The sequence below is a fragment of the Schistocerca piceifrons genome, chromosome 1 (assembly GCF_021461385.2).
Source record: "Schistocerca piceifrons isolate TAMUIC-IGC-003096 chromosome 1, iqSchPice1.1, whole genome shotgun sequence".
NCBI lineage: Eukaryota > Metazoa > Arthropoda > Insecta > Orthoptera > Acrididae > Schistocerca > Schistocerca piceifrons.
In genome coordinates, this window is record NC_060138.1 from 90398982 (window position 1) to 90418059 (window position 19078).

Below are 19078 nucleotides of genomic sequence, written 5' to 3' on the forward strand. Positions count from 1 at the left end.
TACTGTCTCATCATTTATTAGTTTTCTTGATTCCCTTTGATACAATTAACTTTAACAGATGTGTGAAGTAGTCATTTTCAGAGATTGCAAATTTAGATATGTGTTTAAGTTAATTAGGAGGACATGGGTGACATCATCCCCTTGAGAAATGCTCCTCTGGAAGTGGTTATCTAGTGAGAAGTGCTGCCTACAGTTTATTAAAAAGGTGTTTCTATTCAAAAATGAATTAAACAAGCAATTCTCTAGTATTATGTGGCTGTCAAACGTGCCACACCCACAAAATAAATGTCTGCATGGCCAGAAATTATGTGTGCAAACATAACAGAAAAATACAAAAGGCATCAATATGTTCAGACAGTTGCTCCAATCTGAGGATTTCACTTACTGATGTTTTCCAGCCAAATTTTCTCCACAGCCCTAAATGGGAGTATCAGAAAATAATTCTGCCAGAAGTGGAAACCATTCCGTGATAATGTTCCATGCAGTTTTCGGGCATATAATGATACAAGCTGCAACACCTCAGTGCACACTAAATAAACTATGCTCCACAATAAATTTTATAAATGAAATGAATTTGTAAAAATGTTTTCCAGTGAATCTACTCAATTACAGAGAAATTCTATTAGTGGTTAGTATCATCTTGGAATTACAAGACAGGTAAAGTCCTCCTCTTCACTCTTTCTATTAATCTCTTCAGACTTTTCTATTAACATCACCTGTTTCTTCCATTAAACATTCTCTGCATTGTAAGATTCCAATCTTCCAATTGCTAATACACATATTACATTACTGCTGGCAGAGCCAAAATAGGTTCATTGAATATAATGTTTTATGTAAATTTATTTACATCTGTGCCTCATGTTTCGAGTGAATTACACTATAAGACACCAATGGTAAATATTCTTCAGTCTCTTGGAAAACTCTTATTTTTTGCACATTTTGATGCATGTACCACACTATACATTCAGTGTGGTTCCAGGAAAGATAATATAAATAAAAATAATGTGGTATTCAGGTACAAATTGTTTTGATTATGAAATAACAACAATGACCTAATTAAGTCATGGCATCTTGTAGTAAACAAACTGACTTACACATAAAATATTTAATTACATTTGGTAAACATCTCATTTCATTCCAAACACATCCATTGGATACATTTTTGTGCATAAATGAGACAGTCAAGTGTATGACAGTCACTGAATTTTAGAGTAGATCAAAATCTAACACCTTACCATCCAACAGTGTGAATATATATAGCTCTTGGAATAAAACTCACTTTTACTTACGTATGTAGAGCACATTCACATCACAGAAGGAAGAATCACTCAGTTTTCCACTGCATTTATTATGTGCTTTTTTCTTTGGTGAGATTGTGATTGATTGAACATCACAAAGAGATTTAATAAAGTTGACCCAGCAGTTATAAACTGCCCCATAGCCTCACTGCACCAGAGGCGGTTCAGTATTTACAAACTATGGTGAACAGTAGAGGTTACACTGATTGTGATCTGAACCACAATGCCAGGTCTAACAATAGGCTCTTTTTCCCCCTTCTCAATAATTATGAAAGTAGTCTGCAGAGTCTGTGCAGAGAATAGAGAAGGAAACTGTTTTATTTGACTGGCACATGCACAAATTCACTGCGGCTGGTCAGGCTGTTCAGCTTCTGCCCAATTAAATCCACCTGGGCGTTCCTCAGGTAGCGGCGTGTAGTCAGGATCATTCTGCGCATCAAACAGCGTCTTCCTGCAACACACAAAACTCTCTTACATTCATCTGTACAGCTTGTGTATTTTTTTAGATGATTACTGTAGGTACGACAAAACTATCAAACTCTTACAGGATATCACACGAAGAAATAAAATCAAAACAATAATAGATAAATGAAGAATGTTGTTGAATATAATGCTCATTTTTATATGAGAAAACAATAAAAAGAGTTGCACAGGTTCACTGTGGGAAAGGAATGTTACGAGTTAATGACCCATGGACAACTAGGTCATCCGAGATGGAACACAATCCTGGACAGGGGAAGGGTGGAGAAGAACACTGCCTGTATGCTTTTCAAAGGTGTTTGCCTCAATCAATTCAGGGAATCTACATCTACAAGAGTACTCTGCAATTCACAATTAAGTGCTTGTCAGAGGGTTTGCTGAACTATACCTTCAAGCTATTTCTCTACTATTCTCTGCTTAATACATGAAAACATAAACTTGGATGGTCTACTCTGGATTTAAACTGCTGTTCCCCCAAATATGAGTATAGTGTCTTGCCACTGTGCCACATTACTAGATGGTTCAGTGGAAATCACTACAGGTAATCTGATGGACACCAAAACTGTTGCCCCTCATGGATATAGAGCATGCAACAAAATGATATTTTGAAAATTTGAGAGATTGTAGAGGATGAAATTCTGAACTTTTGATATAAGGAACGTATAGTTGGGACTGTGAAATAAAATTTCTACAGCACTATACATTTGGTAAGGTAAATGAAACACTAGAATACTCTAATTTGGAAAACTTTTTTTGAGGAAACAATAGAATATAATCAGATACTGTAAATTGAATCAGTGGCTTCACTTCTTCAGAGTTATGTTCAAATGTGATGACTACAAACTTTGTCACATAATGTGCAACAACAAACCAGGTTTAGTGTACTTCTCTGAAAGACTCCACGCTTCCTTCTCGTGATATCAGAGGCTGTAAAGATGCACTCAATAAGCTCAGGTACTGTTCCTACTGGTGTTAAGCACACAGGGGACTACACATACCCACAGAGGGGCGAGTCAGGGGCGTGTGCAGGGCAAGGGACTGTGTAATCTCTGCCAATTACTCTCTACTTGAACTTGTCCGTGAGGAATGCCCTGGCTTGACAATCAAAGTGCACTGGCGTACTGTCATACTGATACCATAAACCAGTGCATAACTGCAAGGGAATATCCTCCAGAAGTTCAGGCAAAGCATTCTCCAGGCAGTTGAAATACCATGCACCATTCAAATGATCTGATAATGATGATGATATGATAATGTTTGGTTTGTGGGGCACTCAACTGCGTGGTCATCAGCGCCCATACAAAGTCCCAATTTTCAAACAGTCCAATTTTTTTCACAGTCCAATCTCGCCACTGTCAGGAATGATGATGAAATTATGAGGACAACACAAACACCCAGGCCCCAAACGATCTGATAAGATGTGTGGTCCAATAAAGTGATCTCCCTGAATTCCAGCCCAAATGTTCACTGAGAATCTCACCTGGTAATATCTCAAATAGGTAAGGAGTGGGTTTTCAACAACCCAGTGGTGGCTGTAGAAACTTTATTTCACATTTCTAGCCAGAGGTTCCTCATTTCAAAACATTCCAAACGTCATTCTCTACAATCTCCCAAATTTTTAAAATGCCAGTCTGTTACACCCTGTATAACACACACACACACACACACACACACACACACACACACACACACACACACACATCCATGTGTGTGTGACCAAATTAAACAAAACAGCTGTTATGTGTTTTGTGAGACATCCAAAGACAGTGAAAAAGTAATTTTGTTTCACATTACAGACAACTTGTTGCTTAAAGTGCAGTTTTATCTTTCCTATTGACAAGGTGGCTTAAAATTACTACTGTGAGATAAAAAGCTTTTTCAGTATGGGTGCCTCAGCCATAGACAATGTGAAACAGCTAATGTGGGTTGAAAACCAACCCCAGCTGTAATTTTCACTTTTATTATATTTTATTCGTACATCAACACTCAATTAATACAAAATATGATGTGACACACAAGACAACTAGATGACGGCACAACATTAAAAACTAAAATTATAACTTTCATGCAGCAATTAACAGAAGCCTTCAGAGGATTTGGTTTACAGTTTAATATTCATGAAACAAAATTTTTGTGCTCATCCGTACTCATGAAGATAATGACAACTTGTAAGTCTAAACTGAAATATTTGCACAAGTGAACAAATTTAATATCTGGATGTCTTCACCAGTTGAGCAAATAATGTTAGTTACATGTTATGTAGGTCATTTCAGTGATTCCTTTACCAAAATGATGTGGAACAAGTCAGTTTACTAGATATGTATAGATGATCAGCATTAACATTAATGAAAACATTTTTGTCTTAGGTACTCATCCAACTACACTTAAAAACTTGGTTTACAGACTATCAGTTTTTAAATAGAAATTTGTACATCGAATAGGAATTGTTCAGGAGAAATTATTTTAGGTCAGATTTAAAACTTGCTTTGCTACCTGTCAGACATTTGTTATTGCACAAGTGTTAATAAAAGTTTGTTGCTGCATACTGAACTTTTTTCTGAGCCCTTGACAGCTTCAATAATGATTAAATAACATCATTTCCCCCCCCCCTTTAGTGTTGTAGGTATTGACTGCACTGTTCTTCTTAAATTGTGATGGATTATTTATGATGAATTTCATAGGCAAATATATGTACGGTGACAGTACAGCTAAAATTCCTAACTCCTTAAAGAGGAACCTATATGATGACTGTGGGCGAACACTATGTTGTTATTCTTACTGCTCACTTTTGTGCTCTTTCTAAGTGGCGACTCACCCCAGAAAATTATACCTTAAGACATTACTGAGTGGAATTACAAAAAATATGTCTGGAAGTTGATTAATTTGTTTCCAACACTAGCAGTCACACAAAGAGCTAGACGTAGCTGAACTTAATTGTTTAAGAACCTTTCTAATATAATTCTTCCAGTTAAAATTTTCATTAATATGAACACCCAAAAAATTGGAGCATTCCACCCTGTTTACTGGCTTATGTCCACGTGCCACATCAATTATTAGTATGACTATTTGTTGTACAGAACTGAATACCTGAGGGTTGTTTAGGGAAAGTCTGGCAAATTTCCATGAAAGAATGGAACACTCCTGTTGCACCTTCATGACTGGTATGCTTGATTATTCCGAGAACCATACAAAGAACTTAAATAATGTATAGCACACAGTTCACCGTTGACAGCCATCTGAATTGGCCAGAGTGTCGGCTGCGATTGAAAATGGAGAATACAGAGTTTTGTGCTATTATTAAGCATTTTCATATGAAGAGTTGAACTGTTGCACAAAACAAAACCAACTGGATGAAGTTCATGTGGACACTGTACCATCACTGAAGACCGCTTACATTTAGATTAATGAATTTAAATATACTTGGATAAGCACCAGAGACAAAGCATGCTCCAGCCATTAAACCGTGGTCACCATAAAGGAAACCACCGAGAATATAATGGAAGACCACTGAATAAAAAGTCATAAAATTGCTGAGACTGTTGGCATCTCAGCTGATCAAGTTGGCTGGTTTAAAAGAGTGGGGAAAAGGACAAAACTACGAGGTCATCAGTCCCTTGTTCCAATTAAAACAATGCCACAAGTGTGAGAATAAAACAAACGAGACTGACAACTCAAAACGGAATGAAAGGAAAAATCACAAGAACAATGAAGGGCAACAAACATGTAAATGGACAAAAGAGGCCAAGAAAACGACAGAAAAGCAAGAAACGGGATGAAGAGATTAAAACAACAAAGCAGATTACCATTGCTGGCTGACCATGAGAATCAAAAAGGAGAAGCCAGCCACTATGCAACACATCAAAACCTCCACCCTAGTGCATCTAGGGTGCAGGACACAGAGGGCCGAAGGTCATGTGCTAAAACTTAGATCAAATGGTAAAACCCACCCTCACGAATAAAATGTAAAACTAAATCAGCTGATGAGGCGTTGTCAGATAAAATTAGCAGCAACGAGTCCGGTAACCCAAGATTTCGTCGCTGGGCAGTCAAAGTGGGACAGTGCACCAGAACATGGGCCACTGCCAACCGGATGCCGCACCGACACTGAGGTGGGTCTTCAGGGTGCAGGAGGTAACTTTGGGTCGCTCAAACGCGGCCAATGCAGAGCCAGCAGAGGACAAGTGATTCCCTGCGAGAGGCCTGCAAGACTTCCACACATTCGTAATCTCCTTAATGACACGCAGTTTGTTGTGCGTACTGGTGTGCCATTCCGTCTCCCAAAGCCGAAAAACCCTACGGTGTAAGTCAGAATGCAGATCAGCTTCAGAGATGCCCATCTCCAGAAGCGGTTTCCACGTAGTGTGTTTGGCCAGCCTGTCGGCAAGATCGTTGCCTGGGATGCCGAAGTGTCCTGGAGTCCACACAAACACCATTGAATGACGGGACCAGTCCAGGGCATAGATGGACTCCTGGATGGATGCTACCAAAGGATGGTGAGGGTAGCACTGGTCGATAGCTTGTAGGCTGCTCAAGGAGTCAGTAAAAAGAAGAAACAATTCCCCCAGGGCATGAACAGATATACAGATATAATGAAGTGCACGAGAGATGGCCGCCAGCTCTGCAGTGCATACACTGCAGCCATCGGGCAAGGAATGCTGTCCATTCCTCTGTGGACGTAGGCAAAGACAACATGACCATTAGTCATCGGACTGTTAGTGTAAACCGCTTCAGAGGCCCGGAACACATCAAGAATCAAGAGAAAGTGACAGCGGAGAGCAGCAGGAGTAACAGAGTCCTTACGGTCATGCGAAAGGTCCAGACGAATCTGCAGCCAAGGTGCACACCATGGAGGTGTATGCGGACAGACCTGGATGGGAGGTGGTAAAAGGAAGGACTCCAGTTCAGACAGAAGGGATCACATGCGAACAGCAATTGTTAGCCCTGACCTGGGCTGCTGATGCGGAAGATGAACTGTCGTGGGTGGAAAAAAGCGGTGGTAATTCGGATGCTCAGGAGAACTACGAATGTGTACAATGTATCTGGCGAGCAGTTGTGCACATCGAATCTGCAATAGAGGGACTCCGGTCTCCACCAAGACACTGGTCACCGGACTCGTTCTAAAAGCTCCGGAGCTAGGCAAATGCCACAGTGGTGTACTGGGTCGGGTACACACAACGCTGAGGGTGCCGCCGAACCATAAATCAGACTCCCATGGTCAAGACAGGATTGTACAAGGGCTTTGTAGAGCTGCAGCAGAAAAGAGCGATCTGTACCCCAGTTGGTGTTGCTCAGGCAGCAGACAGCATTGAGGTGCTGCCAGCACTTCCGCTTAAGCTGATGAAGGTGAGGTAGCCAAGTCAATCGGGCGTCAAAAGCCAGTCCTAAGAATCGATATGCCTCCACTACAGTGTGTGGATCATCATTAAGGTACGGCCGAAAACTGGAAGCCATGGGCTAGAGCCCATGACTGCACCCTGTGGATGGCTCCCTGTAGGTGCCGTTCAGCAACACCATAACTGGTGGAGCAGTATGAAATGAAGAAGTCGTCTGCATACAGAGAGGGTGAGGCGGACAGCCCTACAGCTGCTGCTAGACCGTCAATGGCCACTAAAAATAGAGATACACTCAATACAGAGCCCTGCAGGACCTCATTCTCCTTGATATGGGGGGGAACTATGGGTGGCACCTTAAGTTGGACACGGAAAATACAGAGTGACAGGAAATGCTGCATAAAAATCAGGAGCAGACCTCGGAGACTCCACCTGTATAGTATGGCAAGGATATGATGTCGCCAGGTGGTGTCATACGCTCTGCGTAGATCAAAAGAAACGGCAACAAGGTGTTGGTGTCTGGATAAGGATGTTCGGATGGCAGACTCAAGGGACACAAGATTACCAGTGGTTCAGAGACCCAGGCGGAAGCTGCCCTGACATGGGCCGCCAACACACCATACGTTCCAACAGCTTACAAAGAACATTGGTGAGGCTGATGGGCCGATAGCTATCTACATCAAGCTGGTTTTTACCGGGTTTGAGCACTGGGATGATGGGACTCTCCCGCCATTGCAATGGAAAGATGCCGTCGCACCAGATCCGGTTGAAGACGACGAGCAGATGATGCTTGTAGTCAGGCAAGAGATGTTTACTCATCTGACTGTGGTACTGATCTGGCCCAGGAGCTGTGTCGGGGCAATGTGCAAGGGCACTGAGGAACTCCCACTCTGTAAATGGGGCATTATAGGGTTCACTGTGGCGTGTAGTGAACGAGAGGACTTTCCTTTCAACACGATGTTTGTGGGTGCAAAAGGCTGGGGGGGTAGTTCTCCGAAGCAGAGGCTCAAGCATACTGCTCGGTAAAGCGTTCAGAAATTGCATTTGCGTCGGTAGATAACATGCCACTGATGGTAAGGCCAGGGACACCTCTTAGGTCCTGGTATCCAAAAAGATGTCTGATCTTCGTCCAGACTTGGGAAGGCGACGTATGGCACCCAATGGTCAACATGTACCTCTCCCAACACTCCTGTTTCCGTCGTTTTATAGGCTGGCATACACAGGCACAGAGCCGCTTAAAGGCTATCAAGTGCTCTAGGGAATGGTGTCGCTTATGCCACTGTAGAGCTAACTGATGCTCTGTAATTGCCTCCGTGACTTCCGACGGCCACCGAGGGACTGTCTTTCATCGGGGGCACAATAAGGAGCGAGGGATCATGTTTTCTGCTGCAGAAACGATCATTGTAGTTACCTGTTCAACCATCACATCGATGTTACTATGTGGGGCAGAGACGATGGTTACATCAGACATGAAAGTTTCCCAGACTGCCTTCTTTAAAGGTCATCTGAGCAGGCATCCATGGGCCTGACGCCGGAGCAGTTACAGGAAGATGGGTAAGTGGTCACTACCACACAGGTCGTCATGTGCTTGCCAGTGGATAGATGGGAGAAGTCCTAGGCTGCTAATCGATAAATCAATGGCTGAGTAACTACAGCCACACTGAAATGTGTGGCGGCCCCAGTATTTAAGAGGCAGAGGTCGAACTCAGACAGTAAAGTTTCGACGTCTTTGTCTCGGCCAGTAAGCACAGTGTCACCCCACAGGGGGTTATGGGCATTAAAATCTCCCAAAAGAAGGAAAGGTTTAGGGAGTTGATCAATCAGTGCAGCTAATACTTTCAGGGATACTGCACCATCTGGAGGAAGATATACATTGCAGACAGTTATTTCCTGTGTCGTCCGTATTCTGATAGCCACAGCTTCAAGAGGGGTTTGAAGGGGCACAGATTCACTACAGACTGAGTTTAGGACATAAATGCGAACTCCATCGGACACTCTATTATAGTTGCCATGGTTCCTGTAATATCCCTTATAGCCGCGGAGGGCAGGGGTCTGCATTGCGGGAACCAGGTTTCCTGGAGGGCAATGCAGAAAGCAGGTGTAAACCTTAACAGTAGCCATAGCTCATCCAGGCGGCGGAAAAAACTGCCACAATTCCATTGGAGGATATCATCATCTTGAGACTGGGAGGGCATGGAACATTCAATGAGGCAGTTTACACCTCAGGGTCACGTGCTGCCACAAACTTTTTGCCTGAGCAATCTATATCCATCGTGTCTGAGGGTCTGGTGAGATCCAGGTCCTCAGCAGATGCCAAAATCTCCACCCCATCCTCAGACGCAGAGCTTGTAGATAGTGGTCGTGTGGGTGCCACCGCAATTTCCTTGGTCTTAGGGGTTTTCTTTTCGGATTTCTCTCTCTGCTCCTTGGGTTTACCTGGCTGGGAGGACTTCACTGAATCAGTCTCTGGGACTGAGGATGAGCGTGAAGCCCTATGACAAGCTGCTTTTGGGCTCTTCATCCGCTGGCGGGTGTCATCTTTCCCACTAGCAGAAACCTGGGACGGGAGTGACCCAAGGGACACCTTCCTAGCAAGAGGAATTACGCTGCTCCGTCTCAGAAGTGGGGACTGAAATCCCCAATGGTTGGTGGGGGGGGGATGGGGGGGGGGGTTGCTCCCTAAGTAGGTGTGTAGGTGGTGCGGGAGCAACAGGGAGGGAAGTGACCCCCCAATATCAAGGGGGCAGGTGTAGTCTACCAGTTCTGAGGGGCGACAGGAGTTCGAGGAACTTGGGCGAGAACTGTTCTCATAGCGGTGGCGTATGAGTAGGTCATAGCCACAGGATGTAGGCGCTCAAACTTCCTCTTAGCCTCAGTATAGGTCAGTCGGTCCAGGGCCTTATATTCCACGATTTTCCTCTCTTTCTGTAAAATCCTGCAGTATGGCAAGCAAGGTGAATGATGCTCTCGCCAGTTGACACGGATGGGACTTGGGGAGTGTGGAGTATTGGGATGTGATGGACAAACACAATCTCGACATGTGGGGCTGTAAGTACAGCGAGAAGACATATGGCTGAACTTCCAGCACTTAAAGCACCACATGAGGGGAGGGATATATGGCTTGACGTCACAGAGGTAGACCATCACCTTGAACTTCTCAGGCAATGTGTCACCCTCTAATGCCAAGATGAAGGCACCGGTGGCAACCTGGTTATCCCTCAGATCCCGATGGATGCGCTGGATGAAATGAACACCTTGCCACTCTAAATTGGCCCGTAGCTAGTCGTCAGACTGCAAAAGAAGTTCCCTGTGGAATGTAATACCCTGGACCATATTTAAGCTCTTATGAGGCATGGTAGTAACCGAAACATCCCCAACTTGCCACAAGCAAGTAATGCCCGTGACTGGGCAGAGGATGCTGTTTTTATCAAAACTGACCCACAGCGCATTTTGGACAAGCCCTCCACTTCACCAAACTTGTCCTCCAAATGCTGCACAAAAAACTGAGGCTTCATGGACATGAAAGATTCCCCATCAACTCTCATACATATGAGGTACCAGGGCGAATAAGGTTCACTGCCATCCTTAAGTTGGCATTCCCATTGTGTGGCCAGGGAGGGGAACGACTCGGGGTAATTTCTTAGCATTAAGGTTAGACTTTGCCCACAGAGACTGCTAGTGGTGGGCCACCAGCAAGAGTGACATACTACGCCTCATGGCATGTCATCCGCCCTGATGCCACCCACTCCGACCAAGGGCCATCCCCATGGGCACCACCCAGCCACAACAAAGGCCACCTTGCAGGATGGCCATTGCTGGGAGCCCAATGTCCCAGGGTGACGGGTATCTACTCCTTGGCATACTTGGGGAGTTAACAGTGCAGGCATCAGCAGAGCGATCCCTGTGTTGTCAGTGGGGCTACAACCAACAGGGTGCATGGCGGCCCCACCACAATGGACTGACTACCATGCTGGATATGAGGTACAAAGAAGTCCATGGTCATCGTCGCACAGAAAGTGACACTGCATAGTGCATGGTGGAAAACACACCCAAGAAGATGGCCTTGCCCAAGAGATGGGGAATGGGCGGGACTCCAATGCGACGACAAGAAAGTGGGCTAAAGATCTCAATGCACGATGGACACAATGCACCATGTAAGGTGCCCTTCCCCAACTGGCTTGCTCTTTGGGAAAAGTTTGAAAAATGGAGGTCAAACCCTACAGGGGACCATCACATAAAGGCCGAAACGTGTGCGACTCCTTTTAGTCACCTCTTACAACAGGCAGGAGTACCTTGGGCCTATTCTTACCCCCAGACCCGCATGGCGAACTAAGCAAGTGCATAATATCCTGAACAAAAAATAATCTATGCAAGTGGGGGACACAATTTCTCATAGTCAATCACAAGTGCATCCGCCAAATTTCAACACAATATCTGGCAATGTATAATTACTATCTGCAAGACTTTTTGTGCTGATTTGTCACTGTTGATGAAACCTGGGTCCATCGTTACACACCAGAGTCAAAACAGTCAAACAATGGACTAATGCTGGCAGAAGGGTACCAAAGAAGGCAAAGATCATTTTGTCAGTTGGTCAGGTGATGGCCTCTGTTTTTTTAGGACTCTCAAGGAATAATCCTCATAGATTACATGGAAAAATGCAGAACCGTAACTGGACCTTGTTATGCTTCATTGCTGGATTGTTTAAAACTTGCGTTGGATCAAAGCTGGCATGTAAAAAAGTGCCTTTCACCAGGATAATGCACCATCCAACATCAGCAACAAAAATGATGAAAGTGCATGAATTGAACTTTGAATTGGTTCCTGATCCACCCTTATCAGTAGCTGTAGCCCTATGTAACTTTTTTCTGTTCCCTAATTTGAAACTTTGGCTTGCTGGGATGAAATTTTCTTCAAATTAGAAAGTGATAGTTGCAGTCAAATAGTATTTTGTGGAGTTTGACAAAATCTATTTTTCCAATGGGATGAAAAAGCTGGAGGATAGCTTGACCAAGAGTATACCCCTCAAATGAAACTACGCCACGAAGTAAGTTGAATTGTTTATTTTTTCTTGCTTTTTCACGAAACTTATCAAACCAGCCTCATATTGCGTTTTCTCAAAATTTAGGGAGACTGTTTTCAAGAACCACTTAATAATTCTTTGACAAACATCATTAACAATCTCTTCTGTTGCTTTCATGTGGTGGGATTTATTATAACACTAATGCTGTCTGCAAAAAGCACCAATCCTGCTTGTTGAAAGTTAAAGTCGAAGGTCATTCACATACATAAGGAATAGAAATTGACCCAAAATTGAACCCTGTATTACTCTCTTCATTATTTCTTCTCAGCTACTTCCAACTTTGTTTGAATTATTCATCACAACCTTTTGCATTTCATTTGTTAATTATGATTTACACTAGTTGTGTGAAAAGCTATCAACACTATAAAACTTAGGTTTTTACTCACCATATAGCGAAGATGCTGAGTCACATCTCCATTATATGGTGAGTAGCAACTTTCCTTTCGTAATATTGTTACATTTCATCTTGGATTTTCCACTGTTTCAAACTTAGGTTTCTGTTTTTCTTATAGATTAAAGTGGTCTTCACGATCAAATGCTTTGGAAAGATCACAAAAAATACCAACTGGTAGTATTGTTTAAGGCTTTTAATATTTGCTGGGTGAATGTGTAAATAGCATTCTCAGTTGAGCAATCCTTATGGAATATGAACTTCGATATGCTAAGTAAATTAGTTCTCCTCAAATGTGAAACTACTCTTGACTATATTACCTTTTCAAATATTTTTGAGAAAGATGTCAGAAAAGGGAACTGGATGATAATTATTTAATTCTTTCTTGTATGTTTCTTATTCAGGTTTAACAATTGTATAGTTTACTATGAATGGTGAAATTAAAATTAAACTTCAAATAAAATGTTTTATGTTGTGTCAAATATCTTAAAAAGCAGAAATATCTCTAAAAAATCCAAACTATGCATATAAAGGGTGTTTTAAAGTATTCATTACACGTCTAGGCGTGATAAATCACTCCATAGGGAATTTTGTCAGAGATAAATGTTTGCCAGCAACGCTAGGCATCCTTTGATATTCACTGGCACTGGGACAATACTTCACTGAACTAGCAGGGTCTACTAATCATGTGTGAAATATACTCCCTACCCCACGAAATTGATAGTGTGTTTTTCAACAAGAAAATTACAAGAATGGGAGCCTCTAAGCAGAGAAAGATATTTTAGAAGCGAATCAGGAACTTAAATGTGTCCAGCCTTTCATGCAGAGCAGATGATTGGATGAAAGGTAAACACCTATATCAGGCCACATGTCAGGAACATAGCCAGTCTTGATATGTCGAATGCTATATGGCTGGTGGGAGCCATAGCAGGTGGTTCTTTTGCATCCAAACACTTTATCTCAAACAAAAGTTGTTCCACATGGCATGATCTATCACCCCTAGACATTTGCTGCAGAAACTTTGAAACATCCTGTATCAGTCACTTAAGCAATCTAACACAGGCATGCAAAAGATCTTGTTCATAGACGATGACAAATCTGGAAAAACCTATATGGTCTATTTAAACAATCAACTATTGTAGGAAAGATAGAAACTAGATAGACTGCATGGATTGGTCATGTGATGTAATTGTACGAAGACAGGTTCTTCTAAACTGTAGTAACATCTCTAGAAAGAAGAAGACCACCATGATGGATAAGAAGGAGATTTTTAGACAATTTATGTAAGAGCCAAAAATTATTGAAAATTTCGAACTGGAGAGACTTTACCAGACAAAGATTTGACAAAATATTGTTAAACTGGCAGCGAAGAGCTGACACAGCTGGTAACTGCTTTATGATAACAGCAACAACTTCAGCAGCAGCAACAGAGTAATTGTTAGTATGTTTGTTTAATAAGAGAAACAACTATATTCCTGTGAAATAGTGTAAGAATGTGAATGACAGCCAACATACATATATCGCAAAAATTATGAAAGAGTATTAACTATTTTTAGTCCTTTCATAGGTAAGTTCTGGAATAGTGAGAACATACTGGGAGATAATTTCCTACCTAACCCTCTCCCCTCCCTGATGAAGGGGAATTCTGAAAGCTAGGACAGTGCTGTGCTTTTCTAAATGTGTCTATTGGCAAGACTAACATATTGCCTGCTGAAGGTAAAAGTAAAGCCAGTAACAGTCTCAAAATGTTAGTTTCCTTGAGTGAAATTTCCTTTTGATACATTTAAGGTACTGTAAAACATAATTATGCATAATTTGTAACAATAGCTGCTTGCAGTTTTATGGTTTTCACTACCAAAAAATGTTTACTTCCACAAGGAACTAAGAGTACTTGAAGGAGTAATATAGGGGTTGTTAGGTCTGATTCTCATACCTTCAACTTTGAGGGTAGAGTTGACAGCAATACAGGTAGGTAGCATCATAATATAGGGTGTACCAAAATGAATCAACCGATTTAAAAAAATCATAACTATTATGTGATCTGAGATATGTGTGAACAACATACTGTTGGAAAGAGCAAACTCTCGAGTTTTACATGGTTCCCATTAGGTAGCAGCAGTACGCGTCCACTTCAGCTCTAGTAAAAATGGTGTGGGGACAACAGAAAGCATTTAGCGTTCTATGTTTTGTACAATGCGGGTCAGTAATAACTATTCAGCATGACTTTCTTACTAAGTATGGTGTGTATCCTCCAACAGCACAGAGTAATAGATGATGGCTTGAACAATTCCAAGAAATCAATTGTTCATCAAAAAACAAAATTCATTGTGTATGTTTATTAGTTTCAGAAATAAAGATCTGCCAAATTGGATGATTCTTTTCGATACACACTCTATTTCGACTCTGTCTCCTGAACCTCAGTTAGTCATTAATATATCTGTGGAGAAAATAGACTGGTTCAAAAGACTGCTTGCAGTCTATGTTATAGTTGCATGCCGTATAGCTTTCTCAATCTTTTTTGCATTCAACGAAGAAGTAATTTTCTTTGGTTTGGATACAGTAATGTACACAAACTCTATTATCTGTCTTCATAAATATATCAACTGCTTTGGACTGCATTCAGGAGCCTTATTAGTTACCAGTTTTCAGAAGAAAAATATCTCTAGAACTACAAATATAATGTTGTCCTATATTGCCTATTTGTCTCACCACAAAGTATTTATTTTACGGCTGATGGACTTTGTCACAGAGAGAACTTGTTTTAATATGTTTGGATAGCAACAGGGGACAAAAGAATAAGTCTTTGATAGTTCATAAGATGTTTCCTCGAAAATAGTTTGCAAGACATAGGATAGGATACCCTTGTAAAGTTTGGCCATTGTTCTTAGCACTTTGGCAAAGACTTTGTGTAGACTGCAATGTGTGTGCAGTTATCACTGTAATGTACAATAAAGTTCTGTTGTTGATGTGACACATTATATCCAGCCTTCAAGTTTTATTTTGATCTGATGGTGGCTATGAGCAAAACTGTTCATAATGAATAACAAAAACACACAGCAATGTTAACAAATTCTGTGTGTAAATATTTTGCACTCCCTAAAGCTCTTTCATCTTATTCCATCTATTGCATGCAGTAAAATAAAAACTCTGCGTACTAAAACACACCCTAACTGAACTGGAGAGTACTGTCTAATTCTACAGCAACTAAATATTACAAAAGACTTTTTTACTATCTTTATTAAACTACCACAATAAAGAGTTTCATTGTGGAGGGCCTTTTGCTCTCTAAGTCCTTGTAAACTTATTTGTAATTAAAATGGGGACTCCCTTCCACAATTTTCATTAACTGTTTCAGTAATTGTAAAGCCCTTCAAATACACAGCATGTCCCCTGTTAGTAGTTTTAACTTGTCTTGTCAGAGCAGCCAGTACATAAGATTAACTTGATGTTTTCACAGCTCAAGATCAGAAGTTCCTAAGTTCAATGTCATGGTTGCTGTGTGTTTTGGAATATCAGTCAATTTAACCTGCAGAGATTAATGGTAGTATACTTCAGCAAAGTCCTAATTAAACTAGGATAACCAATGTGTATTTTAACAGACGCTAACATACCTAATATCACTCAACTGAAGTAAAAGCACAACTGCTAGATAATGATTTTTTTTTTCTTTTTTGTGCCTTAAAATCACATTTACGGCCACAGTCTGTATCTCTCCATTAAGTTGGCACTATTATTTATTTATTTATTTGTGTTACCTGCCTCACAATCCAGGTGATTTATTCAGGGTTTGCCTTCTCTGCAATGCACAATCAGTCCACCTCTTTGTCAATGACGAGTGCTGAAACATGCTCAGAGCTTGGGATGATAGTAGAATTGTGAAGCCAAACAGTCCAAATTTAAGGAATGACACTATTTTGTGTCCCCTTCTGGTGCAGATTTACATGGCTGTGTTATTTCTGTGATCGCCACACAGTAAGAGGTGCTGAAACGAAAACTTCGGCCTCTGCACTACTGGCCGTTGCCAGTTTACGAGACTGGAGCTGCTACTTCTCAATCAAGCCGCTCCTCAATTTGCCTTACAAGAGCCTATATATTTCTTTCCAGTTCCAGTTGCACAATTTTTACAGTATGACTTGTTTTGATCTTTAGATCTAAAGACAAAGTAAAACTAAATATGTACTGTCTATTATTTTACGAAACCTAGAAACATGTTGTCCATAATTCCTGAATTTATCTACAGTGTTGTGTCAGCTGCCCATTATGTCTGTATCAGAATACCGTAGTATTGAACTGTGGTCTGTGTTTTAAATATGTAACTGGTGGTGGGAGGGGTGAGGATGGAGGGGAGGGGAAAGGAGAGTAAAAGTGGAGGGAGGGGAAAGAAGGTAGGAAGGGGAATTGGCAGGGATGTCATCAGCATAACGGATTTACATTTTTTAAACATTGTAGTAACTTATGTGAAAAGAGAGGTTCTTACACTAAAGTTATAAAAAATAAAATTACGTAAAAATTATCATTAAAATATTAAGAGTGCAGAGAAATGGCAGTGTAAACTGTAAAAGGGTAAAAGTAAAATTATAAAATGGGGATTATATGAAGCAACTAAAATTGAATAAGTGTCTTAAAATATTAAAAGTGTACAAGAATTTAACTGTGAAACTATTACAAGGCATAAAATAATAAGATTATAAAAGTTAAACTATGTAATGCAATTAAAATTATGGTGGTCAGGATGTGACAGTTTAGTTAATTTTATATGCAGTTAATTGCATTTGCTTCTGCTTGGTGGCAGTGAATGACGTGCAGATTTTACAGTGAGTCTGCACACTGGCTTGTAGCTAGGACAAAGTGAAAGCCAATGTGTTGCTGTTGTTTCTTCCCGTTGAATGAGAATGTTGCTCATATAGAAGTTGCGTTGCGGTGGATGAATTGAAGAGGACTTTGAAGTTTCTAAACGTTGTATTGTAAATACAACTGAACTGCTGAATTATTGTATTGCCATGCTATTGTAAATGGTGTGTAAAAATCTCATTTCCTTCCAACATTATCAGGAAAGTCCCTTATGTTCATTATGTAGTACAGAATGCTGTAGTACACATTTCTTTTAAGATGTCTACACAGGAAGAAATTGCACACACTAAGACTGGGGATTCTTGCAGGCCCTGGAATGTGAAATTACACACCTTTCAGACAATCGGTGAATGGCTTCCATTGAATGTCAAGCAGTATATGATGTGGCTGCTCAAACAACGTTTTTGATGTCAAGATTGTGCAGTCTAAGTGTAACGAATGTTTCAAGCATACCAACATGCCAAACAATGTTACTGTTGTCACAATACCATCCTGACATTAAAAAAAGTAAGCGCCAATGACAACATTACATCATACAGCACACCATATTCTAATCTAGACACTATGTAATGGATGCTTATGAAACTTTCAAGGATTTTCCTGTGCCCAGTCATGGAAATTTTATTTTTTAATGTAGCCGTTAAGGTGCAAGTCTGACAGCAAAATGTTGTTACAAAAATTGACACCGTAGCTGATTTTAGCCAAAACCTATTCACTAAACTCCCTATGCAACGCAGGGTCTCATAGATTTAACTGCTGCATAATCTGTAAATTATAGAGGTGAAACTTTAATCTCAGCAGCATTCTTTGTACACTTCATCACCCAATCTCTAGCACAAATGTATGTCATTCAATGGAATGGTGAGTGCTCTACTTCAATAATCTAGGGCAGCAGTGGGATATGTACCATTCAAGCATCATCTGGAGGTTGCTTTTCCAAGGTAAAAAAATTTTTTTTTTCAAAATTACATGCCCACTGATGTGTTGGCAGAAGAGCCAACACCGTGTTGCTAGAGGAGGTCAAAATGCACGCGTTTAAGCTCACGCAGACTGGCGTGAGGTCTGGAACAGTTAAAGGAGTTGAGTCTACTAAATAAAGTACGGAGTTGCTTGAATATTTAACTTTAATCCATAATTGGAGAACATCGCTCTTGTTGATACATTAATTACAATCTCAATATAAACTGGTAATGGCGCCTTGCTAGGTCGTAGCAAATGACGTAGCTGAAGGCTATGCTAACTATCGTCTCGGCAAATGAGAGCGTATGGTCAGTATAGCATCGCTAGCAAAGTCGTCTGTACAACTGGGGCGAGTGCTAGGACGTCTCTCTAGACCTGCCGTGTGGCGGCGCTCGGTCTGCAATCACTGACAGTGGCGACACGCGGGTCCGACGTATACTAACGGACCGCGGCCGATTTAAAGGCTACCACCTAGCAAGTGTGGTGTCTGGCGGTGACACCACACCCACATTTTAATTGTATAAGCAGATGAGACACATTCATGATGTCCTATCTGGTAATGAATGTTGATATACCCTTTTTGCAGCAGTCACATTATGACCCCAATTGTAAAATGCTTTTGCAGTGATATCATGTTCTGCACTACTCCAATGCTGTGCAATTACTAAATGACAATGTGTTCACA

The 19078-nt window shown here is 41.1% G+C and overlaps 1 protein-coding gene across 1 annotated transcript in view; it reads right to left on the reverse strand.

The window, feature by feature from the left end:
- The window catches only part of LOC124782910 (derlin-2), an 80109-nt gene continuing 61031 nt past the window's right edge, over positions 1-19078 (reverse strand). Inside the window, exon 6 of the mRNA XM_047253981.1 lies at positions 1-1749. Coding sequence (XP_047109937.1) covers positions 1641-1749 — 109 coding nt within the window. The 3' untranslated portion in view covers positions 1-1640. The remainder of the gene's footprint in view (positions 1750-19078) is intronic.